The 27,478-nt window shown below is 41.9% G+C and overlaps 2 protein-coding genes and 1 non-coding gene across 4 annotated transcripts in view; 1 reads left to right on the top strand and 2 right to left on the bottom strand.

The window, feature by feature from the left end:
* Window positions 1–9,017, bottom strand: part of FILIP1L (filamin A interacting protein 1 like) — a 160,239-nt gene extending 151,222 nt beyond the window's left edge. The window contains exon 1 of the mRNA XM_028726640.2: window positions 8,859–9,017. The gene's annotated coding sequence lies outside the window, so the exon portion shown is untranslated. The remainder of the gene's footprint in view (window positions 1–8,858) is intronic.
* CMSS1 (cms1 ribosomal small subunit homolog) overlaps window positions 1–27,478 on the top strand; it is a 185,327-nt gene that overhangs the window by 155,777 nt on the left and 2,072 nt on the right. The window contains exons 1-9 of one of the 2 annotated variants that reach the window (XM_028726649.2): window positions 9,178–9,308; window positions 14,969–15,069; window positions 17,428–17,511; window positions 20,401–20,530; window positions 22,280–22,339; window positions 23,310–23,412; window positions 24,681–24,741; window positions 25,567–25,654; window positions 26,637–26,725. In XM_028726649.2, coding sequence (XP_028582482.2) covers window positions 15,040–15,069; window positions 17,428–17,511; window positions 20,401–20,530; window positions 22,280–22,339; window positions 23,310–23,412; window positions 24,681–24,741; window positions 25,567–25,654; window positions 26,637–26,725 — 645 coding nt within the window. In that variant the 5' untranslated portion in view covers window positions 9,178–9,308; window positions 14,969–15,039. Of the gene's footprint in view, window positions 1–9,177; window positions 9,309–14,968; window positions 15,070–17,427; window positions 17,512–20,400; window positions 20,531–22,279; window positions 22,340–23,309; window positions 23,413–24,680; window positions 24,742–25,566; window positions 25,655–26,636; window positions 26,726–27,478 lie in introns of those variants that run through there. The other variant, XM_028726648.2, reaches the window with a different exon arrangement.
* On the bottom strand, window positions 14,157–14,229 carry TRNAK-CUU (transfer RNA lysine (anticodon CUU)). Its single transcript has one exon. It is a non-coding gene; the product is annotated as a tRNA-Lys (tRNA).

The following is a 27,478-nucleotide window of genomic DNA, read 5'->3' as shown; positions in this document are numbered from 1 at the left end:
TCTCTCTCAAACCAAAGTGGGTCTGAAACGTGCCTTAGGAAAGTTTAGTGACCAATGTAACACTGAACTGTTAACAATTAATTTTGCCAAAACCAAAATTGTACATTTTAACCGCTCCTTCAGGAAAGATAATTGGAGCGTAAAGGGAAACGCCATTGAACAGACTAAGACCTTCCAATACTTAGGCATTACTTTCTCTTATAATGCCAAATTGTCAACACACCTGACCACATCAGCTATATCAGCAGAAAGAAGTGCAAATGCCATCCTTAGATTATTCAGAAGGAAAGGAGCTGGCTTCCTCCCGATGGCCCTAAAAGTTTTTCAGGCAAAATCTTTAGCCCAACTCCTGTATGGCTCTCAAATTAGCCCCTCTGCCAACCTTAAGACCCTTGAAACAGTACAATCAAAATTCTTAAGATCATTATTTGCTACCCCAAAGTGTACACCTAATGCAGTCTTAAGGCAAGAGGCAGGACTGCCCAGAGTGGAATTAAAAGTCTGGGAGCAAGCAATATCCCTCTGGCTGAAAATCCATTACAATCCTAAGGGACTGTTACCTTGCTTCCTGGCCGCAGTTCCCTATCCTCCTTGGCTTATGCAAATAACTAATAAGATCAAACAAATTGGCCTAAACCCTGAAAATCTTTTTATTGGAACTCTGAACAAGGCAAAAGCAATTATCACTCAGAGACTTTACGATGTCGAATTACAACAAGAAGTCGCCCTACTCCCGGAGGCGTATAGATGTTTAAAAGCTTGGCCTAACTTTGCAGCTGCCCCTTACCTAACTAACATCACTAACGAAGCTTATAGATGGGCTTTCTCTAGAGCCCGTTTTGAGACAATGCCCTCAGCAGTGCTGTACGGCAAATTCACGCGGGTACCAATGCATGCGCGTCTCTGCCCCTGTATGTCTAATAAGGTAGAATCCGTCACACACATCCTTCTATTTTGTGAATTTTATAGTGAAGAACGAGTTCAACTTATCTTGCCGCTTTTATCAAAATTTATACCCCTACAACACTATTTGGAATCCTCTCCCGAATTCCTACGAAAATACCTTCTGGAAGATTCCTCAAGCTCAATATCATATGAGGTGGCCAAATTTTGCACTTTAGTAATCAGGAAGCGTAAATCTCTTCTGTTGAATGGCATATTGCGAAGTTCCCTTGTGTAATCCTTTTTTCCCCCCCTGATGTTGTTGTTGATTTCTTTTTGTTTGATCTTGTGATGTTTAGTGTCACTGGCTTTTGCCGCAATAAAACTTGAACTTGAACTTGATAGCTAAACAACCTTCCCATTACCAAGCAACCAATTACTGTTCTGGAATATTATCAAGCATCTTCTTTTAATATCAGCTGGTGCCTGAGCTGCAGCACAGTTAACACCAGCAGATTTTCCTGAATGACTCTTAGTCTGCTTCAAGTCAAGCCTTTTGCATTACCACAGCTCACTTGTATGTGATGTGTAAACAAGAGATGGAGAAAACTATGAGGGACAAGAGGATGAAAGCATTTTGTGTGTGTTGGGCATGGCATCCTAAGCACATGAGGTCAATGCTTTAGACCTCTCCATATGGTGGGGATTTCCTACTGTTGTTCATTGTCCTAGGGCAGGTAGGTCAGTGGGTTCCATGAACATTGTTATGTTTTAAGCCTTGTGTTAACCTTGAACATAAATAGCAGGTGTTAAATGCATCACTTCAGCTACTCTGAAATTTGAACTAAGCACTCAGCTGGAAGTGCAATGTGGGGGGGGGGGGGGACCTGAATGCTGGAGCTTGCAAACCTCTGCAGAAACTGCTTCTAAGTCAGAAGGCTAGGTAGTACCACGTCCTACCGCAGTAATTCAATGCTTTGCTATTTTGACTTTGCACTCTGAATCCTCTCTAAGCCTTGGTTCCGTGAGCAATTACTTCTAGAACAGTATTTGGTGGAAATCCCATTGTAGCCTATCACATTCATAGCACTGTCAGATTGGAGCAGGGAAAATTAGAGAAATGGCTGGCAAGAAATAGGATTTCCCTCAGGCTGTATCTTTCTCTCATCTTCCATTGGTAAAATGCTATTTTAAATTAGTTTGTATAAAATAGACACAGCTTCTTCAAAGAAGTATAGTCTCATTTAAAGTTATCACAACAGACAACATTCCTAAACAACTTAACCACTGGTTTTACAATTCAGAATGCAGAAACCTTGCCTTATAAACTAAGTTATTCCAGCTTCATGTTGTCTGTACTGGTGGGCAATAGCTATCCAGGGTTTCAGACAAGGGACAATCCCAACCCTACCGGGAGATGCCAGGGATTGAATCTATTACACATGCAAAACATAGACTCTACCTCTAAGCTACATTTATTTTCCATTAATAAGATAGGGCAAGTTAAGAAAACAAAAGAGGAAAATACATTTAAAAAGTAATGATTACTACATTTTTCTACATTTACAATCAGTAGAGGAGAAAGGCAAAAACAAAACAAAAATGATTCCCGTTAAGGTATTGTATCTTCCACTCTACTGTTTTCTGTAGTTTTGTTTCCCTGCTGCTCGCCTTCTCTAACTTAACTACGTTGGTCAGTTTTTAACTGATGTTCGTCCATATGATCACATAAGCCCTGTCAAAAAGATTTATAATCCACCTTTCATTTGAAATGGGTTATCATTTTATTACAACTGAAACAGTTTACCATGCATGCTGATGCCCAGAAATAAACAACCCTTTTCAGATTTATTTATCTTATTAGAATACAATTCCCAGCTCTACCTAGAGATTCCACAAACTGAATGTGAGACATTCCACATTCAAAGCACATTCTCTCTTAGGGCACCACATTCCTTCCCCTAAGGATGGGGAAGTTGTGTTTTAAGTTGTATGTTCCGAGAAACATATTTACTTGCTGAAACAAGCACAACATGATGCAGTTCAGTTGTGAACTGATATACTTAACTAAGTTGGCATTATGTGTCCAATTATGCCCATACTGCAGATGATGGGAAGGAAGACGAAGAAGGCGAGAGTAGGCTATTGCGTACATTTTTAGTGTACTTGGCATCAATGTGTATTCATTTCAGCTCTGCCCTTCAGTAATGTGCAAGTGAAGACACAACCTAAGTTAGTGGTGGCCCTTGATTGTGCATGCCTTGTTATGACATCATAAATAGTTGGAGTAACAGCTCCCTAAGTAATTCTTTAAAAGCTCTGAGGTTTGGAAAGAGCTCTTATTTAAAATGGGAAATTAAATGTTCCTTTGATAAAATGTGAACTTAAAAAACAAAACAAAAAAAAGGATTTGGCAATTGAATTTACACAGAGCGTTTAGCAGCTACGTCACCATGCAGATTTATAGCAGAAATGAGTATTGAGAGCCTACTTAATAGGTGTGATTAAATAACAAAAGAAAATTTGGTAACGTTTGAGGTTTGCAAGAGGTTTAAATACGCTCCACAAGACATTGCTGTAAATTGTCCCCAAACAATTATTTCAACCTATTATTTCATTCTGGGCTCATGGGAACATAAACTTTGCTATAACCGCAGCCGAAGGGCACTCCCAGAGTTTGCAACCTTGGGAGATTTACTCATCAGCACAATATGATGACACCACTTCACAGATAAGGGGCCTCTCAGGGCTCCCTGGGAAACAGAGACAGAAATTAAGCCAGGCAAGTTATCATGAGACAGGTTTGGGCATTTGTTTTTGGATGCTAAGGCAAGAATTTATCCAGTCCCTAGACCCTATCCAGCCTGATTTCATAGAGTAGAGGTAGGAAACATTTTTCAGCCTGAGGGCCACCTTCCTTTCTGGAACCTCTTGTTGTTTTCAGGGTGGTTGCCCCCTCTGATTTTCTCACCCTCAATATATTTGTATTTTTGCAAAAGTTTTGGGTTTCCTTGAGCTTGCTGATACTTCCCTCTTGTTTCCCACTGGGCTCCTGCTGGTTATAACCTTGTTGGCACTCACTGGCTGCATTTGCAATTAGAGGTAGTGATGATAAAGGATGCAATCCTGCGAAATAGCATTTACGAATCAGAGTAGAGCCTTTTCCTGTCAGATCGCCTCTCCGCCACTCAGTTGTGCGACATCACAACTAGGGCATTCATTCCTAAGTTATAAAAGAAACAAAACAAACCCCTACAGCTCACTTTTTACCAACTATACATAAACTGCTCAGAGTATAATGATGGTGGGGCTAATAATAATAATAATAATAATAATAATAATAATAATAATAATTGCTGCTATGTATTACATACAATATATACAATAACTACATGTTGTTAATCTTTGCACTCACAGAGATTTGGATTTTATCTGTTTTATGGCTGCCTTATGCAACGAAACCCTTCTCCTTACTTGAGAAGCTGTTTAAAAATAATTCTTCAAGGAAACTCTGAATGAAATATACAAATATAGCTCAGTGCTGCCTGAGTTGTCCTTCTCCGGCAGGTGCAGGAGCCCAGAAATACACTGTTCTTAGAAAGGGCACTTCAGCAAAGTTCTGTCATTTCTGCTGTTGCTTTTCTAGGCCTTCGCACTTCTCTATTTAAATCCGCAATCTTTTTTAACATGTGGAGAAATTAGAGAGACATTCCAGACTCTTGTCACATTCAAGCTGCAGTTCCTCTTGGAGGGGCCAGCTTGGAAAGACAGTAGCCATTTATTCTCCAGTTATCTCCCTTGAAAATATTTTTTGACATCAGCTACCACTGAAGGAAATGTACCACTCTTTCCAACGTAGCTCTGAGCCGCAGGTGGCACTGTGGGTTAAACCACAGAGCCTAGGACTTGCCGATCAGAAGGTCGGCGGTTTGAATCCCCATGACGGGGTGAGCTCCTGTTGCTCGGTCCCTGCTCCTGCCAACCTAGCAGTTTGAAAGCATGTCAAAGTGCAAGTAGATAAATAGGTACCGCTCCGGCGGGAAGGTAAACTGCGTTTCCGTGCGCTGCTCTGGTTCGCCAGAAGCGGCTTAGTCATGCTGGCCACATGACCTGGAAGCTGTACGCCGGCTCCCTCAGCCAATAAAGCGAGATAAGCGCCATAACCCTAGAGTCGGTCACTACTGAAGCAAATGTACCACTCTTTCCAACGTAGCTCTGAGCCTCTTAGTGCTCTGTATTGCAGATTTACTCCTGTCATTTATCAGTAAGACTGGCGGCTGTGTTTGACCATGACCATAGTACAGTGCATGTTTTGCATCTACCACACTTGAAATTGGGCAGCTACAGTTACAGACAGTTGAGCAAGTGAGAGAGTTTACACTAGGATTGGGCTCAGTGATAAAGAGGTTAGACTCAAGGATGCAGAAGCCACTTCACTATTTTTGGGCGACCTCCTGCTCTGCTTCCAAACATAGGCACTCAACCAACCTGAGTTCCCTATTACAGGGAGCAAGTGGGACCTACAACATATTATTGCAACATACCCCCCCCCCCGCCTCCAACATGGGTGCTCCTGTTCAGCGTTCCAGCCACAGCATCCCACTTCCCCCATGGCCCATTTTTCTTTCTTTCCCAACGGCCATATAAAATTCCATGTCTGCATACCATGCTGAGTGCTTGTGGGACTGCAGGAGGTGTTGCCCCCATGTTGCTGCTTTTAAAAAAATTGTACAAACTTTGGGGTCCCCCCAAATATGCTGCCATCTCCCTCTTGTTTCTCAGTGGCCTCATTTTACCTACAACCCTGGTGGCATGCAGCAGCTGAGTTTGCTATTAGAGGGAGTTAGGATTAGAACAACCATCCAGCATTTTTGCTTTAAGCACTGGTTGTACACCTGCTTTAGAACTTTAATAAAATGTAAGCATCAGAAATAGCAAAGGAAGAACAACCTAAATTTGTTTGGCATGATTTGCGCGAGTATCAGTTTTTGTACCTTTATAAACTGGTGTAAGCTATTTTGGAAATGAATTTTGTAGCAGGTGGCTTAGAAGCGGAAAGGAACCTGGAATTTGACAGTGTGTCATGGATGTGCTTCACATGAATTATTGTGTGTCTACCCTTCCTCTAAAAATAAAACCCAGAATCCTTTTTATTTTAAATCTAGGGGCTGCTCACTCTTGCTTCCAAACTCCCCAATAACTCTCTCACATTAACCCCCTAGAGCTCCCCCTTGCTACCCAGCGCAACTACTAAGCTCACTTTTCACCTTTACAACCCCATTTCTGAAGCCACTAAGGACTTGTTTGGGGGGATTTTAAGGGGAAATGTTTTAACCAGAGAAGAAACAGGAGAAATAGCAGAGATGGGTACAATGCAGAAACAGACACCTAAAGCTAATACAACAGAGCCTTCTTGCTACACTCAGTATTGTTCTGAACTGCCCCACCCCACTCCTAGCATTGTTTAAAACAGCCACTTTTTTCCTTTCAGTGTTCCTCCCTTTGCACTGTGCTCAGACCTCTCCCTTTCTGCTGCCTTATGGAAGTGAGAGAATTAGAGCTCTCACATATTCCATAGTACCATCATGCAGTGAAGGTACTTTATTCAAACCCCTGCCATTGTTTAAAACCACCATTTCTCTCTCACTTCTTTCCATCCCTTCTTTACTTAAACTATGACTGCCAATTCTCCCTTTTGCACTTCAGTGGGCCTGTTTTGGCTCCAGTCCTGTCACTACTCAGTCACCTGGAAAAAACTTCCTATCCAGGACGTGTAGCCATTGATGGCATTGTGGGACTTGGTCATAGCGCACCTTGCAGGCTATCCTGCATGCGATATGAATTCTGTAGTTAATGTTTCATGCAAGATAGATTGGGGAAGAGCCAACATGAGATTTACATAGTTTTAAAATAGCTCAGTCAGAAGAGCATGAATCTCTTAATCCCATGTTGGGCAAAAGATTATTGCATTGCAGGGGATTATGGTCTCTTCCAAATTCTATGGTTCTATGATCCCTATTGTCCACCAATGTATTTTTAAATTTGCAAAGCATACTCAGGATAATGGTTAAGGCCAGCAAGCAGCATGTGTGGTGGGAAAGAGCCACCCTCCCCACACAAGCATGTTGCTTCTTACCTGGACAGGGCTCAGGTGGGGCAGAATGATGGGGAGGTTGAGGCTGTGCTAATACAGCACTGAGAATGCCCCGACCAACTTGGTGCTTCTTAGGATGCACCTGCAGAGTCCCAGTCTTGTTGCTGCCTTGACCAATCTCAGCCCTGTCCAAGTAAGCAGCAGTGAATCTTGTTTCTGGAGCGCAACTCCAGCTCGCTACACACACTGCTACTGGTTAAGGTTTATTCAGCGATGCTGCTAAACAGCATTAGAAGTGCCATACAAGATCTCGCCAAGGGCCTCTTCCTCATTCATTCATTCATTCATTCATTTTTGCAGTAATGCTAGCATTCAGGAGACATTCACAAGAAATTGACTCATGATCCACAAATGGAAAGAAGGTTGCCTTATTATAGAAGATTACTGGCTTTATTACAATGGCTAAGATCCATATAACCAATGGATTAGAATTTGTAAACCAGTGGATTATACTTGACAATCTTTTAAACTGTATTCCCACTTAGTAAACTTCAATAATAAGTTCAGTATGCCCATTAAATACCAAGATGTCACACCACGGCATTTTGAGTATTTACTTTGCTCATTTTGTTGTGGAAGAAGTAAGGCATAGCATCAATCATACATATGAGAAATGAACTCTCTTTTAAAATATGTCTCACCTTATCTGAGGGTGGGGTGGCAAGGGGGTCCACTGTAATTTTGTAGTTTGCCTAAGATATTCCAATGATGAGGCATCATGGAAGAAATCCCCTTATAGGAACCCTTCTCTCATGCATTGAATCAAACTGTTATTCTGGAATTGAAGTTTCACTGCTGAATTCTCATTTGCCTTGGACAGGATGAAGACTGGGTGCTAAGCAACTCATTGACCTTTAAATACCAGCTGTTTCGTTTCTCCATCTTAACAGTTTTCTGTGGGAACTGCCACCATGGTAACAAATGATGCCTGAACTGTTGCTCGTGGCCCTTGAAGCAGTTCAAACCCAGCTGAAGAAAGGAAAGACTCTCTGGTGTGCAAGTGTGCCATTGCATTGCCCTTGTTCTTTCAGAGCAAATATTTGGCTCCAAGTGAGCCAAGTAATTAAAGAATCAACAGCAGTGACAATCATAATGGAAAGCTGTGAAGTTCCAAAATAGTGGATTCTTTGAGACACATCAGCACCAAAAAACTAAACTCTGTTTTAAACTGATTCAGCCGTAAGGCCTTCCATAAAGAGCTGCAAAGGCTTTGTTTTTTGTTTCTTTTTAGAGATATTAGCCACTTCATAGAACTGCAGTCTCTAGCATTGTTTAGTTGGGAATGTATTACAGAGTGGACATTATCCTAGGAATCACTGGTCAGGTTGAGGTAGTGAGGTCTGGGGCAGAAGGAGAAAGGATGAGGTAGCAGATGCCACACATCTCACAACCTAATACACCTCTGGTGGTATTATTTGCTTCAGATCTATTGCTACCTTCCATGAAACAGATGTTGTAGGTAAAAAGCTATACCTGTTCAAAAGTAATAAGATATAATCTGTATGCACAGACATGCACTTTATTTCCTCTATCCGAGGATTCTAGTGACGTAATATTTCCATTTCTATTAATATTTTTCCTGCCAGTCAGTGAAAGTTTATAGACAGGGATGAACTTTGGCACATAATTATTTTGTGTTATTTACACAATAGGATAGGAAACCTGTAATATCTCTAACCAAATAAACAAGATTACATCCAAAGCAGAATTGTTATCATTTATATTTGGAAACCTCACACTAAAGACAAATATAGTACAATTTGTTACACTGAACATCCACACAACAATTTCTCTAAAATGACATTAGAATAGAAAACCTTACCATATTTGAGAAGGCAGCTTCCTGGCTAATTTCCTTTTTTCTGCCCCTTCACAAAGGACAAATCCAGGTCAGCAAATAAAAATGTCTCTTTACAGAAGTGAAATTTTACTTGAGCTTTATCTTCTGAGCACCCAGAGCACTCATTTCAAAAAGCCACACAGTTTGCTCTTTTTGGAAGCTTTGGAACAGTTCCCCTCCCTTTGTATTGGGTAGGTTTAGATCCAGCAGTGTACAATCCAGGGACCTGAGAGACAGCACTGCAAAGAAGAGATGGGAGGGGGCCAACACTGGCACTGATTTAGACCAAACTCTAAATATAACGCAACCCACTTTCCATGCTTCGCTCTCCAAATACTGACCTTGTTGGAAAGCTGACCTCTCCTCTTGTCATTCTTTGCAGAGGAGATAGGACATAATGCAAGTAGCAGACATCTGCTTGCAGCAAGCCAGGTATGGACGCTATCTCTATCGCAACCGCATCCTGCTTAATTTCTGTCTGTGTGCATATTTTTTTAAAGGGGTATTCTCAGAGGAATGACAGCTTCCAGTATTTCCCCCCCTTCTGCTTTATTAAGCCTGGAAGAAAGGGGAAACTTCCCAGTGGAGAAGCCCATAGCATTTCCCCTTTTAGTCAAAACAAGAAGCTAGTTTGACTGTGCTACAGTTTATATTAATGCTGCCCCTGTATGTAGCTTGAGAGCATGGGAAACTACCCTGCTTGATAAGAAACCATTCCTAGGGTGGTTGCTTAAAGGTAAAGGTAAAGGGACCCCTGACCATTAGGTCCAGTCACAGACGACTCTGGGGTTGCGGTGCTCATCTCGCTTTACTGAACGAGGGAGCCGGCGTACAGCGTCCGGGTCATGTGGCCAGCATGACTAAGCCGCTTCTGGCGAATCAGAGCAGCACACGGAAATGCCATTTACCTTCCCGCTGAAGGGGTACCTATTTATCTACTTGCACTTTGACGTGCTTTCAAACTGCTAGGTTGGCAGGAACTGGGACCGAACAATGGGAGCTCACCCCATCGTGGGGATTCAAACCGCTGACCTTCTGATTAGCGAACCCTAGGCTCTGTGGTTTTAACTCACAGTGCCACCTGCATCCCAGGGTGGTTGCTTAGTCATTGCCCAAAAAAAGGGAGGAAAGGCATCACACACAGAGAGGACACAGGCTTGCAAACATTTGCATATGCTAATTTATATGTATAGGTGCTGGTCTAGAAATAATTACTATAATTTAAACTGGCCTCTACCAAGCTGGTGTCCTCCCGATATTTTGGCCTACAGCTCTCCTTATCCCTGGCCATTGACTGTGCTTGGTGAGACTGATGAGAGCTGGAGCCCCAAACATCAGGAGGACACCAATTTGCAGGAAGCTGCTTTATACAGAAATGCCTCTCATCATGCTATGGAAGACCATGACCTGATGAACTGTGTCCTTGCTGAGTCTGCTGTTCAGTGGTATAGCTGTTGGTGGGCGACTTCAAGGTCAGTGCACTCCCTTCCTATGGCTCTTAATCTCTAAACTGGACTTGGGCTAGGCAACCCTCCAAACAGAGAAGACCTTCAATCTGAGAACTGTTCTCTATAAAGTAGGAGTTGTGAGGCATCTAAAGTACAGCCTTCAGAGAAGAAGTATGAGTAATGTAACCATGTGGTTTGCAGGTCCTGGATTATGCAGATGCTTTGATTTACTGTTCTCAACCATGGGCACTGATGAGTTTCTCCCTAACCTCAGCTTGCAATTTCTCAAATAATTTAGAAACTGAGCAAGAGTACCACACATGCTTGTAGATAGGAGGGACTGCTTGTCAGAAGTCCTCTTGTGTATCCCAAATACCCCATAAATATATCTAGTTGGGACCAGGAAACAGGCTTTTTTGTAGCTGTATTCAGGCTCTGCCACCTGCCTCTCCCCCTCTCTAATGGCTTTCTGTAAGATGGTCAAAACCTTCCTTTTTAAGAAGGGTTTGGGGATCATAAATGGCTGTCCTCTTTTTGAAGTGAATTTAGTTAAACTAACTTATTTTTTATGGCTGTAGTGTTTTTGTATTGCTGTTTCAGTATATTATGGCTGCTTCGTTTTATTTATAGCCATGACATTGTGTTTAAAATTGTTACATTATTGCTTTAACTTACGTTGTTAGCCACCTTGGTCTTGTTGAGGAAAAGTGGGATATACAGTGGTACCTCTGGTTGTGAAAGGGATCCGTTCCGGAGGCCCATTCACAACATGAAAAGAGCGCAACCCGCAGCGGCGCATGCACGAGTTGCGATTCGGCACTTCTGCGCATGTGCATGATGTCATTTTGCGCTTCTGCGCATGCGTGAGCGGCAAAACCTGGAAGTAACCCTTTCCGGTACTGCCAGGTCACTGCGGAACATAATAATAATAATAATAATAATAATAATAATAATAATAATAATAATAAATTTTATTTATATCCCGCCCTCCCCAGCCGAAGCCGGGCTCAGGGCGGCTAACAACATTAAAATAGTACAAGATTCTAAAAACATTTCATTATAAAAATTAATTAAAATTGAATTGTTGGCAACCATTAAGCTAAAATTCTGTGGAGATTGCCGAAGGGGGGAGTCAGGCTGCACCCTGACCAAAAGCCTGGTGGAACAGCTCTGTCTTACAGGCCCTGTGGAAAGATGTCAGGTCCCGCAGGGCCCTAGTCTCATGTGACAGAGTGTTCCACCAGATCGGAGCCACAGCCGAAAAAGCCCTGGCTCTAGTTGAGGCCAGCCTAACCTCTCTGAGGCCTGGGACCTTCAAGATGTTTTTATTTGAAGACCGTAAGCTCCTCTGTGGGGCATACCAGGAGAGGCGGTCCCGTGGGTACGAGGGTCCTAGGCCGTATGGGGCTTTAAAGGTTAAAACCAGCACCTTAAACCTGGTCCTGTACACCACCGGGAGCCAGTGCAGCTGGTATAGCACCGGGTGAACGTAACCTGAAAGAACGTAACATGAAGCAAATGTAGCATGAGGTATGACTGTAAATGTTTTTGATGAAAAAAATATGAAGGGTAAGTATGTTAACCTCTATTTAAAGCAGACAGAAGACATAGATAGCTGTGTTGATTCTTTGGGAGTGGGGGAGGTGGAATCCAAAAACCAAAAAGGTTTATTAAGACCAACCATAATGTCAGGAAACAATGAGTAAGCTTTTAACGTCTCCATAAGGCTGGATATTAAACAAAACCTGGGATCAGGAGGGTGAAAACGCTGGGCTTGGTGTTGGAGCCCCAAAGTCTGCAGTTTCTGTGAGTCTTAAAATGGAATGCAGACTTAATTACTCTCTGAACCTCTGCGATTTCAGCTGTTCCCAAGTATTCCCCGCCTCTTTTGTATGTTTGCTTGTTTGTTTAGTGTTGCTGGGGAATATTAAACTTAGGGTGATCTGCGTTGATTTGTTTTGTAATGTACCATGTATGAATGATTGCTTGTCTCCACATCAACATCACTTATAATACATTAAGGGAAATAAAAGAAGCAATGAAAATTCAAAATGATGTGGACATTCCATGAACCACCTCAATGGAAGCTCATGGACCACAATTTGAGGACCCCTACTCAGACTGACAGCTGTCTGTACCATGAAGTAGCCCCTCAAAGTATGACTAGCTGGTTTGTTGTGGAAAAATGTACCACATGTAAAGCATGTAAGTCATGGTCATTGCAGGAACCAAAACAATGTGTATGAGGACTTGAATCATTTCCCAACTTCAGCATATTTTTGAAAACCCTGAATATCCCTGCCTGGAAGTGGTTAGTCAGCTTCTGCTGTGCTAATATTATATAATTGCTTATGTCAGAACATATTTTCTGCCTTTTTTTTATTCTGTCAATATAGTTGAGTCCTAGGAAACTGTTTAGAAAGTACCAGTTATGAACTTGCCCTGCTCCTATGGATCTATTGCAAGCTGCAGGCAGAGCCTGTCATGCACACATGGCCTTTCCATTCATTTCCACACAGAGCGCCAAAGGATATCATGTGTGGTCACCTACCTCTGTTCAAATTAATGGGGACTCCTGCACACATAGCCCTGGAGTAGCTTGCAGTATGCCTAGAACTTTAGGTTGAGGCACATAGCTGGTATTATATGTCAAAAATCAGCCTTGTACTTATCCAAAAATGTCTTTCCTTGTAATTCTAGTACTTAAATTAGCCCATCCATATGGTCTTGGGGTCTGAAGGCAAATAGTGCAGCAACTTTGCTGAAGCTAGGCAGACCTAGGTCCAGCCACAGCTTGGAGTGAAAGACAATCTGGAACATTATTATTATTATTATTATTATTATTATTATTATTATTATTATACCACCCTATACCCACAGGTCTCAGGGCGGTTCACAGAATAAAATCAGGATATAAAACCACAAAATCCATAATCAAAATAAAAACAACAACCCAATAACTCCCCCCCCCCCCGCACACACTCATTTTAAAGGGGCATTGGATGTCAATCAAATCAACCAAAGGTCTGGTTAAAAAGGAACGTTTTTGCCTGGCACCTAAAGGTGTATAATGTAGGCGCCAGGTGAACTTCCCTGGGGAGAGCATTCGCCAGATGGGGAGCCACTGCAGAAAGGGCCTGTTCTTGTGTTGCCAGCCTCCAGACCTTTTGAGGAGGAGGCACATGAAGAAGGGCCTCAGAAAATGATCTCAGGGTCTGGGTAGGTTCATATGGAAAGAGGCAGTCCTTGAGGTATGGCCGTCCTGAGCCGTTTATATGCCAGTATGAATTTCATGGTGGAACAAAGAACAGATAGAAACTGAATGTCACCATTTTACCTGGCTGCAGCAGGCGAGATGGGACAGCAAGACCTACTTTTCCCCCTTACCTGAAAAAAAGCTGCCCTTTCTCTCCTTCCCTTCCTGGACTCCCTTAGTCTTGCTGACTCTTATGAGAACTACTGATGTAGCTTTAATAATTGGTACCTGAGAGAGTTTTCCTCTCCCTTTTTCTGGTCATGTCAGTTAGATGTTAAGCCCAGAGGCCTGGGTTGTTGTTGTTGTTGTTTTAAGTCTGTACAGTATATAGCAATTTTTAGCCATTTAAACTGTAAATAATACCTTCCAAAACCAGAATTCAATCCTGATATTTCTTCCAGATTAAGTAACAGTTTATTGCATTTGAACTGTGGAAAGTTTGCACAGGAGCAGGGAGCATTTAATATATTGCTATGGGTGTCTTTCTCAGATTCATGTAATTAAACCATAGAATTGTAGAATTGGAAGGGGCCATGGGAGTCATCTAGTCCAACCCCCTGCAATGCAGGAATATTTTGCCCAGTGTGGGGCTTGAACCCACGATCTTGAGATTAAGAGTCTCATGCTCTGCCAACTGAGCTATCCCAGCAAGATGCTGAACTTGTGTCATTCCAAGCTGAAAAAAAGTTGGAGGGTATTGCATACTGCAATCCAGTTCCAAAGTAAAGATGGGCAGTTAACAGGTGGTGCATTGTTTGCAAAGTTGTATCCTGGAAGCCATTTGTCTACTTTTAGAGTGCTATAATGAGCAATCTACAAGCAGATACAGGAGAAGAGGCTATTTATGACTCTGCTTTGGGGGCACCTCCCTCTCCGCTTTCTGAACATGCCAAGTCAGGATTTATAAAGAAATGTTAAAGTTAGCTGTCAGATTTTCTTGGCAAGCTGTAGACAGTACAAAGTCTCTAGGTTACAGTATGCAGAGGGTATCTTGGGAAGCAGTTGACTCAGCATATGGATACCTGGATAGAGCAATACAAATATATTCCAGTGCATAGTGAATGCTGCATTGCAAGTGAATTTTGAACCTCTGGATCATGTTGAGTGTTCCTCTGGAATCTGATAAACTGGTATTCCTTCCATCTCCCAACCCCCCTCCTTGTGCAGTGCAGGGAATGAAATGTTTCCCCTCAACCATAATGCTCCAAGAATGTGTAAAAGCCACTAGATTTTTCTTTTCTTTTTGGCCAGTGGAGGACGCATTGCAGATCCAAACTCATAGGCACTCAAGCCCCCAAGTTTACTATTGGAGAAAATAATTGCATCAATGTCATTTGATCAGAATGCAGAAGAGTGGATATGTTTTTGATATTTGCTTTTGCCTTTAGGTCTGTCACCTGATGCCTCTTCGGAAGAATGTGCTGGCACAAGTAAAACAGAGCAGCAACATACAACCCCTATGCCACCTACTTCAAAGAAAAGAAAACAGGTTGGTTGGTTTTATTCTCACGACTACCATGCAGAGAAAGATGATGCATAATGAAAAGTAGGCAATGGAATTTCTGTGCTGCTTGTTGGGTAGAATCCAAATACTTGAGTTTCTGGGTCTATAGCAACTTTACTAGTTGGTACTTGGTTGGTTCAGCATTTTATCTATCACCAGTTTGGTGACCACAGTGTGCAAATGTCCACAGTTATGCTGTCTGCTGCCAATGGGAATTGTAGTTGAAAACATCCAGAGGGCACTAGGTTGTGAAAGCTTCTTTAGAGCTACAGCACTAGAAAAAAGCAGTGTAGACTCTGAAGCGTCTTGTCAAAAACTGCAAAGACCTCTTAAAGTCTTTTGCATTTTAAATTGGAGCACTTGAAAAATCCAAAATAATTTTTGAGTGGGCAAATGGGGACAAACATATCCCTACCAAAAGGTAACAGGTGTGGAATTTACCAAGACATACTGCCAGACATCTTGTATGCTGACTGCCTGTTTTGCAAAGGCCTTTGGCTAAAAGCAATAAAAACATTTTTTTAAAGAAAACCTGACTACCTTTTAAAATTAATTTGTTACGTTTTAGTATATACTGCTGTTTCAGCCTGTTCAAGCTGATTTTCTGCATCAAAGCTTTCTTTTAGAACACTATATTTCTGTGTTGGTGACATCTCAATGTCTGGAAGGCGAGGGGAATAGATTTTAAAATAAATGTTGCTTTGAAGACCAGTCTGAAAACCCGTTCTTCCGGGAACTTTGCATGTGCTGTTGCGAAAAGTTTGATTTCGGCAAATACTCCCACAGTGCTGAATGTGGCACTGTCCTCTGATGAGTGTAATGAGCACTCCAAACTTCAAAGCTATAGGGGTGGGTAGGATTTTCCATAAAGCTGGACCATAAAGAAGGCTGATCGCCGAAGAATTGATGCTTTTGAATTGTGATGTTGAGACTCTTGAGAGTCCCATGGACTGCAAGAAGATCAAACCTCTCCATTCTGAAGGAAATCAGCCCAGAGTGCTCACTGGAAGGACAGATCCTGAAGCTGAGACTCCAACACTTTGGCCACCTCATGAGAAGAGAAGACTCCCTGGAAAAGACCCTGATGTTGGGAAAGATTGAGGGCACAAGGAGAAGGGGACGACAGAGGACGAGATGGTTGGACAGTGTTCTCAAAGCTACCAGCATGAGTTTGACTAAACTGTGGGAGGCAGTGGAAGACAGGAGTGCCTGGCGTGCTCTGGTCCATGGGGTCATGAAGAGTCGGACACAGCTAAACAATAAAGGATTGTCCAAGGAGTTTTATAGCCATTCTCCACCAGTCCCAATGTTGGGAGGAAGGCCTCTTCCTCTGGAAGAAGAAAAGCAGACAGGGCTGTCATTGGCTGCCAGTGCTTGAAGGCACTTGGAGCACCAGTGGGAAGTGGCACCTAACAGGGCATGCTTGTCCCATGTATCCTTTCCCTTGGAAAAGATGGCTGGGTGGAACATTCTGTGCTGCTTCTGGAAGACACATCACCTTCCGGCAGCAAGGCCTAACAGTGCATGCTTCAAACACACCTCTGGCCTTTTTCTCTGGAAGTACAGGCCAGGTGAGGAGGGCTCTGCCAACAAATTATTGGTTCCCAATAATCATATACACATCTCTTCTCAATATTGCTGCTGTGGGTCAGATAAATTGCTTTATTCCATTGCAGATCGCTTCTAATCATTGTGACCCTTCTTGGCCTCAAATTAAGTGAAAATTGTGAAGGGTAGAGTCAGATACTCTTAAACTGGCAGGGTGCAGAAACAGATTTTCAATATGTTCCTTTAAATGTACACCCCCCACAAAAAACCCCCAGTCATGTGATGTTTTGTAAGGCATTGGACATGATTATACATTGAGAAAAGGTCGTTCACAAACAGTGCAGCAGCAATCACTTTCTGAGTGCATTTTTCTTGTTCACTCTATATAATTAATGCCAAGTTTTTTTTATTTTCTGTTGTGTTTTAAGCATGCAGTCAACCAGCTGTAAATTCCATATCTAGAATGGATAGAGTTCAGTCATTATGTAACATGAAGCCAGTAGTTATTTGTTTGTTAAATGGTAAACCTGCCCTATTCCTGTTGTTAGTTCCCGCTTATCTCCAGCTGCAGTATGCTTTTGATTTCTTCCACGGCCAGGCTGATTTGGACAGATCGAGCATGATCCAGAATCTTTTCGTTTTTGGCAGATCCTGGCAGCCGAGACATGTGCTTAATTCCCCCACACCGGCTCAGTTGTGTTTCTAAAGTGTTTTTAATGATGATGTAACTCAGCCCAAATGCTCAGCTTCTTTTCCTCCTTTCTTTCTTTCCCTGCCCACCTTCCCCACCCGCAGGCTACAGAATGTTTCCTCGGTGCAGAAAAAGAGGACTCTGCCGATAAAAACGAAAGTGAAGCAAAGCCAAAGAGAAGAAGAAAGGTATTGACTCCTAACTGACATTGCAACATAGCAGCATAAATGCTTCTCTGGAGGCTGTTATAAAATGCTTCAGAATTGTTACGAGACAACACAAAACAAATGACTTTTTAAAAGTTTTAAAGTTTATCCCCACACCTTACCTTTTTAGTTCTGAAGGTTATTTTTCAGTCACTGAAAATCATTTCATTCAAGAAAACTCCATCCTTGTTTTATCTTATTCCGCTAATATATTTGAGCTAAATCCCTGTTCAATATACAACTGAGTAATTCAGTGTAGGGATGTATTTTTTGCATATCACCCCAATCTCCACAGCAGTTCCAGGGGTTCCAGGCGCTTACCCCAGGGTCTCTGTTTCCTTTAGTACAATGAGGCACAACAGAGACTATGGTGTCTTTCGGATATATGGTTTAATTACATCTATACACAACCCAATCCTGTGATAAAAGGGGTTCAAAGCATTACATTCCAAGACCCTCCTGTTTCTCCCATTGTGGCAACCTCCAATTCAAACTGTCAGTCCACATTAAAACAGTAAAATTATTGGTAAAAACAGTTCAATACAACAATTTTAAACATTTTTGAAAAATTAAAGCAAGTGATATCTGGGTAGGTTTGTCTAAACAAAAATGAATACAAGAAGAGTACAGTGAAGGGACATGCCTTATTTGTATCATGTAAGGTTTGGTTTTAAAGACAACATGAATAGCCATGAAATATATTTGAAGTGAAAACAGACATTGCAACATTAAACTTGTTACAAAAATGCTAATAAATCAAATCTATTGTTCAAACCACTAGGGATAACTGTCTGCAGGTTATAAATCCAACATACTCCCATTGAGAAGGTAAAACATGAGGATCTTGTCCTTTCTGAGTTGATATATGGGTGTGCTCAGTTGCCAAAAACTCCCAACTTCTCAGATATAAGATTGTATTCCCCCCAAAAAGCTGAGTTGATTTAGCATCAGGCTTTTAAGTTCTGCTATTACTCTTTTCACTTATACATTATTTTAAAGCTCTATTAATTTGTTGCACATACCAACACGGATGTAGTATCTTTATCCTTGATTCAACAGGCGGATGCAAGATATCCAAATGCTGTATCAGGAGTCGCTTGTCAAAGTGCTACACTAGGCACACACCACTTGTGACCTACCAAGCTGAACTCAGCCTGCCAACCATGTCTGGAAGTCCACATGGGATAAAATAAGCTTCCTGTTTGTGTTACCTACCTGGGAATCCAAAAAAAAACCCCAGGAAGTGTCAGGTACCTGGGAAGCCACATGAAATAGGTGGCAGGTTGTGCTCAGCTGAGTGGGTCGCCAGCTCTGCAGACCAGATCCACATTAAAAACAAGCACACAAAATCCAGAAAGCTTAAAGAAGAAGAAGATCTATAAATTGTCCGGGTGCTCCATATGTGCGATTTCTCCAGAGAGAAATATGTGTGATTTCCCCGCCGTCGCCACTTCCTCCTGCTTGGCTCTTGGTCAGGAAGGAAGGGAGGGGCGTCACCCAGAGGTGTCTGCAGCTTTGGATTGGCTGCGGGAGCTTCCTGTGGCCAATCCGAAGCCGTGCCAGCGTCGCCACCTGCCCAGAGGCATCCAGCCCCCGGGCCTTAGTTTGCTGACCCCTGATCTAGTCCAACCCATTGGAATGCGGGAATATGCAGCTGTCCCATATGGGGATTGAACCTGCGACCTTGGCATAATCAGCAGCACACTCTAACCACTCTATCCTGAGCTATCCAGGCTGTCTTAAGCAGGCACTGGGTGCAGTTGTCATACCTGAATATATATTCACAAGCTCACCTGCAAGGATGTAATATCCATGTTAAAAAAATGTTCCATTGGAATTTTTTCGTTTTGTTTTGGAGACTGACATCACACCTCATTTTTGGTGCTTTCCAGAGCAATATTTGTAGCATTATAGCACTGAATCCCAGAATGAACAAGCTGTAAGGAAATAACAGCAAACGTCTCTGTGTCCCCACCCCCAATTCTTTCTTTTTAAAAAGCCTTTTGCTCTTTAGCATCTGGAATGAATTAGAAGCAAAATAATAAAACTTCCTGCGTGAAGAACGTTTCCTCCCACAGCTCTTTGAAGGAAGGGAATATATTCAGGTGTCCTTGTTCTTACCGTTATGGAATTTCTTGTTAATATCAGCATCACCCTCCAGAGTACCATTATTTTCCTGAAGGAATTGAGTGACTCAATGAATGATGTAATAGCGACATGAAATAGTGCTCTTCCCTCCCACCTCCCGGCTTTAAGTGAAGTGAGTCCCATTGATCTTTGTCAGATTCTTATCTGCTTATGTATGCTATGTTAAACAAATGCAAATGATCACTCTGAAAATTGCCCAGGAGACAATCTCTGCCCTTAAAGGAAAATTTTAATTTGTTGAATTAGAAAATACAAGCATGGATGGTGCTATGGTCTTGAAGGCACAACAGTTCAGCTATACCTTTCTGCTTGGAGATTTTTTTAATGCTTGTTTGGGAAAATCCCATAGGAACTTGATGAACAGCTGAGCAGAGATTTGGGGGATGGTTGAGCGAAATATGGATAAAAGCCTCCCATTTGATGTGACTCCACATTCTTCAGGCCACTGCAGAAGCTATATGCACGACCAAAGATGTTAAAGATGTTTAAAAGTGCTAAAAAAGCAACAGCTTTTAGATAGCTTTTGCCATATCCATCTAAAGTATTCTAGACTGAATCCTGGTGTCTTAATCCATGTAGGCTACATAAGATGTCCCACATATAAGGTTTTTGACGACCTATTGTTTTCAGGCTAGAAAAAGAATAGAAAACAGTGTATTTATCAGCAAGAGTGCTGAAGATGGAATTGCTGTGCTGAATGTGCCTCTTCTTCTGTTTCTTTAGAAGAAAATTTCTGATGTTCTTTCAAAATCATCTCCAAAACCAGGAGTACCTGAAGACCTACAGAAACTTCTTAAGGAACATTTTTGTGCTAAACGTTCAGTGATTGAATTAGAAGAATTACAGTTGCCAGGTAATGAAATATATTATACAATGAAGGATATTATAAAAGATGTACCAGCAGAAAGAACAATAGGAATGATAGTTTGTAACACAACTGAGGGACGCGGGTGGCGCTGTGGGTTAAATCCTCAGCGCCTAGGACTTGCCGATCGAAAGGTCGGTGGTTCGAATCCCCATGGCGGGGTGCGCTCCCGTCGTTCGGTCCCAGCGCCTGCCAACCTAGCAGTTTGAAAGCACCTTCGGGTGCAAGTAGATAAATAGGGACCGCTTACCAGCGGGAAGGTAAACAGCGTTCCGTGTGCTGCGCTGGCTCGCCAGATGCAGCTTGTCACGCTGGCCACGTGACCCGGAAGTGTCTGCGGACAGCGCTGGCTCCCGGCCTATAGAGTGAGATGAGTGCACAACCCTAGAGTCTGGCAAGACTGGCCCGTACGGGCAGGGGTACCTTTACCTTTACCTTTACCACAACTGTAGCCTGGTTCGTTCATGCTAAACCATGCTGCAACATTTAACTCTGATCCCAGCCGAGCAATGTAACTATGATTTATTAAATATACAGTGGTACCTCAGGTTAAGTACTTAATTCATTCCGGAGGTCTGTTCTTAACCTGAAACTGTTCTTAACCTGAAGCACCACTTTAGCTAATGGGGCCTCCTGCTGCCGCCGTGTAGCTGGAGCAAGATTTCTGTTCTTATCCTGAAGCCTATTTCTGGGTTAGCGGAGTCTGTAACCTGAAGCGTATGTAACCTGAAGCATATGCAACCTGAGGTACCACTGTAGTTAAAGGTCAGTCATTAACCAAGGTTTGTTCTTGGTTTATAAACTTTTGCTAACATTGACCATACTTTAGTGTGACATGCAAACTATGGTTAAGGAGTGATCACCACCTAAAAGCTACAGAGCCGCAAGTGAAGAGCAACAGAATATTCAAACCGATCTCAAGTGTCTGCTACTCTCATTGGTGCTATCCTCTGACATCATAAACCAAGGTTTAAGTGATTGTCTGCCAGGCACCTCACCTTTAACAATGGTTTAATAATCTCTTTTTATGTAAAGTGCCCTGGAAGCATGGCTGAGTGTAAATTCCTAAAGACAAATACCTAAATAAAATAAAATGCATTGAAAGAAATGGAACTGTGTATGATAGAGTGGGGGAGATGTTTTGTATCTCTAGCTGCTAATGAAAGTCAGCAATAACATACTTGTGTAAGCAGCAGGATTCCGTGTATCGCTTTGTAAGCCCCTAGCTGCTGGAGATACAGAAAGTATAGAATTTGCTGTTCTAGACTGAGCCAGGGTTTGGTGTGGGTTGCAGGAACTGTTCTGTATAGTTGAACTGTGCGGTTTTGTGGTATTGGTTAATGATTCAGCTCTTGAAGGAGAAAGCTGCAAACATTCCGCAGCATGCACAGCTGGTTAAGCAAAGCTATGTTTAAGGATAAATTAGGAGTGGGCTGTATGGCGAGATGATTTTAGAAGGAATCTGGGCTGGGCTCAGTGCTTTTTTTCAAGGGGTACTCAAGGATACACAGTGCCAGCACCTATTTTTCTAGGGGGAAAGCACTGGTTGGGCTAAATGTTGTTCCCATCATTTGGCTAATCCGCTTTAAAGCTTCTTGTTATTAGCTGTGAGTGCTTGTGAAACTCTGCCTCTCCAAAGAGCACTTTACATGGCTTTTGGCAAAAGAGCTTTCCTGGAAGATTTAATCGAAGGTCTTAGTTTTAGCACCAAGCAACAATATTCTCTTGCGGTTTCAGATGCCTGTTTCCTCCCTGCAAATGACCTCACCCACAGTTTTTCTTCCTACCTGAAAGAAAGTGAGTAGCTCATTGGTCTGAAGATGTTGTGTGCATATAACTCTCATGCCCATTCTTTTCCTTAAAGGATTATAATCAAATTTAGATTTCCATTATTAGACTAAATAAAAATGTTTCTTATTCTACTGTCTGTTTTCTGTATAGATGCATTACCTTAACGTGGTTAGATTATGTTTGTTTTGGTCCTTTATTGATTTACAACAGAAATGGTTATTTTCTTAATGTTCAGCAACAAACTTGCTTGTTTTAGGTACTTGGTGGTGGTTGACAATAAAAATTTTGATGATTAAAAAGTCAATAATACATACACATTTTACTCATTGCAGTCCAATTATCAACAGGTTTGTGCTAGAAATCATCACATTTCTCTCCAGATTCTGAACTGGTATGAAGTGTTTGGAAGGGTTTTAAAACCAAGCTTTCATACTTGAAAATATCTAAGGGAGCCCTTGTGCCAGATGGATTTATAGAGAAATGGAGTACACATGCAAATCACAAAAACAAAAAATACTTGGATAATATACAATGATATATATTGTGGTCATAAAACTGGTGTAATATTTAGTTCTATAATATTTAGTATATTTAGCTTTATGTGTTGGTTTTTTTAATATGCAGAGTAAGGTGGAACTTAATCTGTAGTGTTGATTTTATACACACGTACACACAGAGAGATAAAGAGAGCAAAACAATATTATGCTATGGTCATTTGGGAGATGGGACAGCTTGTCCAGTGTCTCTTGACATTTTCAGTGGCCTTGCTTGGCCATGCTGTTTGACGCTCACCTACCTGCCTGGAGTGATTAGCTTTGGAAATTTATTTATTACAATGTGGCTTTTACAAAAGTCAAACAACTTAAAAGTTTGCCTGCCTGCCAGTAGGCACGTAAGCACCATGTTCTCGTGCAATTAGTCATTGCTGTACATTTTGCATAACTGCTCCTGCGGCATGTCGTCTTCCCCACTGCAGTTTGCCCCAAATGGGCGAAGCTCCGTAAAAACCACACGGAGAAGAAGTCGGTGGTGATGATGATAATCTGCAGCTCCGCTCTTCGCTGTCTGGAACTCATCAAGTATGTCGTTCAGCGATGTAATAGAAGCTGGCACCCTTTTCTGAGGTTTTGTCTGAAACCACGGAATCACAGGCAAAACCCGGGCACTGTCTGTCCTCTGCTAGCCTACGAAGTCACAGATGTACTTGCTCAGGCAGCTTCCCTACACTGGTAGCTTCCTTGCCTAGCTCTCACAAGAATATTTCAAGTCCAATTTTTTTTTTTTTTTTTTTTTTTTTTGCATTTTTTAAAAGCATCTTAACTTGTTGCACATGGTGTCTTGTTAGTTCTGGGAAGCATTAAAAAGATTAGTCTCCATCAAATGCATTGGGATGCTACAAATGTATTGCACCAGTACCACTTCCACTCCTTCCTTGGTTGGTTTGGTTTTATATATGTGGTTTTATTAAAGAGAAGGGGAAGAGTGATAAACTACCAAGGAGGACAGAGGTCATTTTAATAGGTGTGTACAGAATAAATTACAGCAGATGGGGTTTTTTTTGGTGTGTGTGTCCGCCGCCACATAAGGTACACTTTCTGAATTTTCCAATTTTTCATGAAAGCTGGAACCTATACTAGTTTAGAATATTTGTTCATATATCCCAATATTAGATGCTCTGATTGGCAGCAGCTCTTAAAAGTCTCACACAGAGAGAGTTCTTTTACATTACTTGCTACTTGAGATGAAGCTACTTGTATTTGTAGATAAAGATATTAAATATGGGGCCTTCTGCAAACAAAGCATTGCTTTACCATAGCTCTACCACTGAGCTATGGTCCCTCTCCCCATATTTTTTAGTAAAAGGTAAAGCCTTCTCCCTTATTGCATAAGTTTGTCCGGATTTGAATCCTGGGCATTACCATTCTTCAAGCAGAAATCATGTCCCTAGGCCAAGTAGTCTGACACCATTAGTGAAGTTACAAGACTGCTACCACCTAGAACAGAGGTGGGGAACTTGTGGCATTTCAGACACTGCTGGACTCTCAGTTCCCACCATCCCTGTCCATTGGTCTCGCTGGCAGGGGCTGATGGGAGTTGGAGTCCAACAACTTCTGGAGAGCCATAATTTCTCCAGCCTCCCCAAGACAGAGAGAGAGAGAACATGTGTCTCATGTTGTAGGCTGGAGTTCAGCATGTATTCCCCAGGGCTGGAAACACTGAGGATCATTACAATTTAATAAACTTTCCCCTGGTGCATTCATTCTTTTTGTACTTGAAATACATCAGTTCCTGCCCTCATTTTCTTTTCAGTTCCATTTTTCTTTTTTAAAAGTATTTTCTGTTCTAGGTCAATGGCAGCATTCAAAGGAGATGGCAAGGTGATGAAGATGTTTGCAAAACACATAAAGGTAAGCACGGTTAAGAGAGATGAGTTTATTTTTAATAACTATTTTCTGTTCACTTGCCCTTTGGGTGTCTCAAAGCTCTTCTAACCACCACCACCCCACCAATTACTAGCCTGCTAAGAGATCAGCAAACAGGGGATACTAGCCTCTTGGGATAGTACAAAAGAGAAAGGCTTCTACCATGCAGGGAAGGAAGAGGAAGAGGGAAAGATCACTCTAGCTCCCTTTGCTAGCCTTCTTTTTTATGCTGCCCCTGGAGGAAAAGCCTTTCCTCCTTCATCTAGCACAGAAACCAAGTGGTATGGCAGAGAAGGGATGTAACAATCCCTTCATCAAAATGGCTAGATACAGAGTGTAGTTGCCTTCATGTGCTAACTGTGTCCAGCAAGTATATTTCCCCTGCTTAGTCCTAGACAAGTTACTGCAAATTCAATCTGGTGCTAACTTTATAAAGTCAAGTACATTATGCATGTTAACTTCATACAGATGTACATTTCTTAGTTCCACAGAAGCACACTGATTTTTCAGTTGTTTGTAGGTGGTGATGGAAAAACGTCCATTATGGAAAAAGATGGAAGCATTGAATAGCACATTAAAAGAAAACAAACACTGTTTATAGTTAGTGGGGTTTAGTTGCTTTCCTTTTCCCCTTGAAAAGTTTCCCACTTAGCTTCCTTTTCTTTTCCATGGAGTAATGCCGAACGTCCGTTAGTCTAGAGATTTCTTCAGACGTCTTTTAAATATTTGAGAAGGAACTGGAAATGTATATAGTTGTTCTCTCCCCTGCCTCCTGCAAATGCTACCTTTTTCTTTGTTTCCATCAAACAGATCCAAGAGCAGGTGAAGATGCTGGAGAAAGGGGTCATCCATGTGGGTGTTGGGACACCTGGAAGGATCAAAGCCCTCTTAGAGCAAGGTAAGGCTGTATTGCAGTAATGAAAACAGAGAGTTCCCCCATCCCTAAGAATGGTTTCATGAGTCTGTATATTTGATCATCTGTGGCAGGCCATGTTTGCGTGCCACAATAAGCCAAGAATCTGTGCTTAATAAACAATGGTTATGCACGAGCTGCATACAGATGCACACAGCCCAGTCACTTCCCCTTCACTCATCCCTTTGTACAAGTGGGTAAGCAAACTGGGAAGGGAATAGCTTACACCTACATAGTGCGCTTAGCATAGTCAGAGTGCGATGGAGCTCTTTGCCTGTGCTATAAAGGCATCAGTTTTGAGCTTTCCTGGGAAGACCATTCCACAAATGGGGTTGTCACCAAAAAGGCCTTTTCACTTGTCATCTGCTCCCCCAGCTTCAGATGAGGGTCTCCAGAGTTGATCTCTGTGTGTACGGGAAGGTTTGTGTTATAGAAGGGGGTACCATTGTTGCTCGTGCTCACCTTTTCTGCAGTTTAAAGCAGGAATTTACACAATGGAGGGGCTGGAGTGTGCAACCCTGTGGCTTCTACCCAGTCTCTTAACAATGGTTGAGCAAGAGCCAGCATTACATCATTTTCATAATGCTGCTTATGACACACCGCTTTGGGAATTTGAACAGAAAAGTAGTTTATAAATAATAAATCATCAGCGTAATAAAAGCACAGTTCTTGCATTTTTATGAAGTAGAAGTTTGGGGAATTAGTTGCTGGCACATACTTGGGATTAGCATGCCAGTGGCCGTTCTGCTTTTGTGTTTAGCTTATTGAATAGGCACAGGACTGATTTCATAGCCAGAAACTTGCAGGGATATTTCTTTATAATCTGCTAACCAAGAAGGGCAGGACTCAATATGCAAAGACTAGCTGCCTGGCGATTGATTGGGCAGCAAAGAATTTTAAAAGCCCAGTATCATTTTGATAATGCACTTATCACACTACTAACAAATGTCTCTTACTATCTCCTCAGATGGTCTTAGCATGACATCCTTGAAGTATGTCATCTTGGACTGGAATTGGAGAGATCAGAAGTTAAGAAGATTAATTGACATCCCTGAGGTACCAAGCAATAATATTTAACAAGTAAAAGCCTGTGTGGTGTCTTGCATTCTTCTATTTCGCATTCTAGAAATGCAAGCGGGAAAGGGACTTTTTACACAAACACACACCATAATTTTAGTTTTCTGATCCGAGGCTTAAGAGATACATGCTGGGCCATTGCACACATTATGTGAGGAACATGGGCTTGTCACTACATAGGTCAGCTAGTCTTTACATGGTGCTGTGGTGCTGAAGGGCTCTGTCTAACTGAAGCAGGAGAGGAAGTATATGCAGTAATGTCTTGGGCTGCCTCTCTCTTCAGGCTCCTACCTTTCCTGCTGTGATTCTCTTTAACACCTCAAGCCTACATTCATTTTCATTAAAGTCAAGTTCCATTGATTTCTCTGACACCTCCTTTCAAATAAGCTATGTAGGAAAGCAGCAGCATAAGCGAGTACTCCTGCTGCTTTCAAAAAGTTCCAGACCGTAGGATTTTCAAATAGAGTGTCTAACAACAGCAACAACAACCTGTTAGAGAGAACAGAACAAAAATTCTTCTAGCAGATTTCACATACGTACTTTGTTAACTCCTGCCCTCTACCTAAGGAGGACGAAGCAATTTGATATCTAACATTTACACTTACCTTCTGTTGAAAAAACACAATTCCATAATAGGGCAAATCATCTGATCCTGTAAACTGAATTTTTGATCATAATCTGGTAGCTTAGTGGGGAAAATTGTACTTTTAAGGCTGTACTCCCAAGCATACT

Source organism: Podarcis muralis, chromosome 4 (assembly GCF_964188315.1).
Source record: "Podarcis muralis chromosome 4, rPodMur119.hap1.1, whole genome shotgun sequence".
Taxonomy (NCBI): Eukaryota; Metazoa; Chordata; class Lepidosauria; order Squamata; family Lacertidae; genus Podarcis; species Podarcis muralis.
This window is presented reverse-complemented; position numbering and strand designations above follow the sequence as displayed.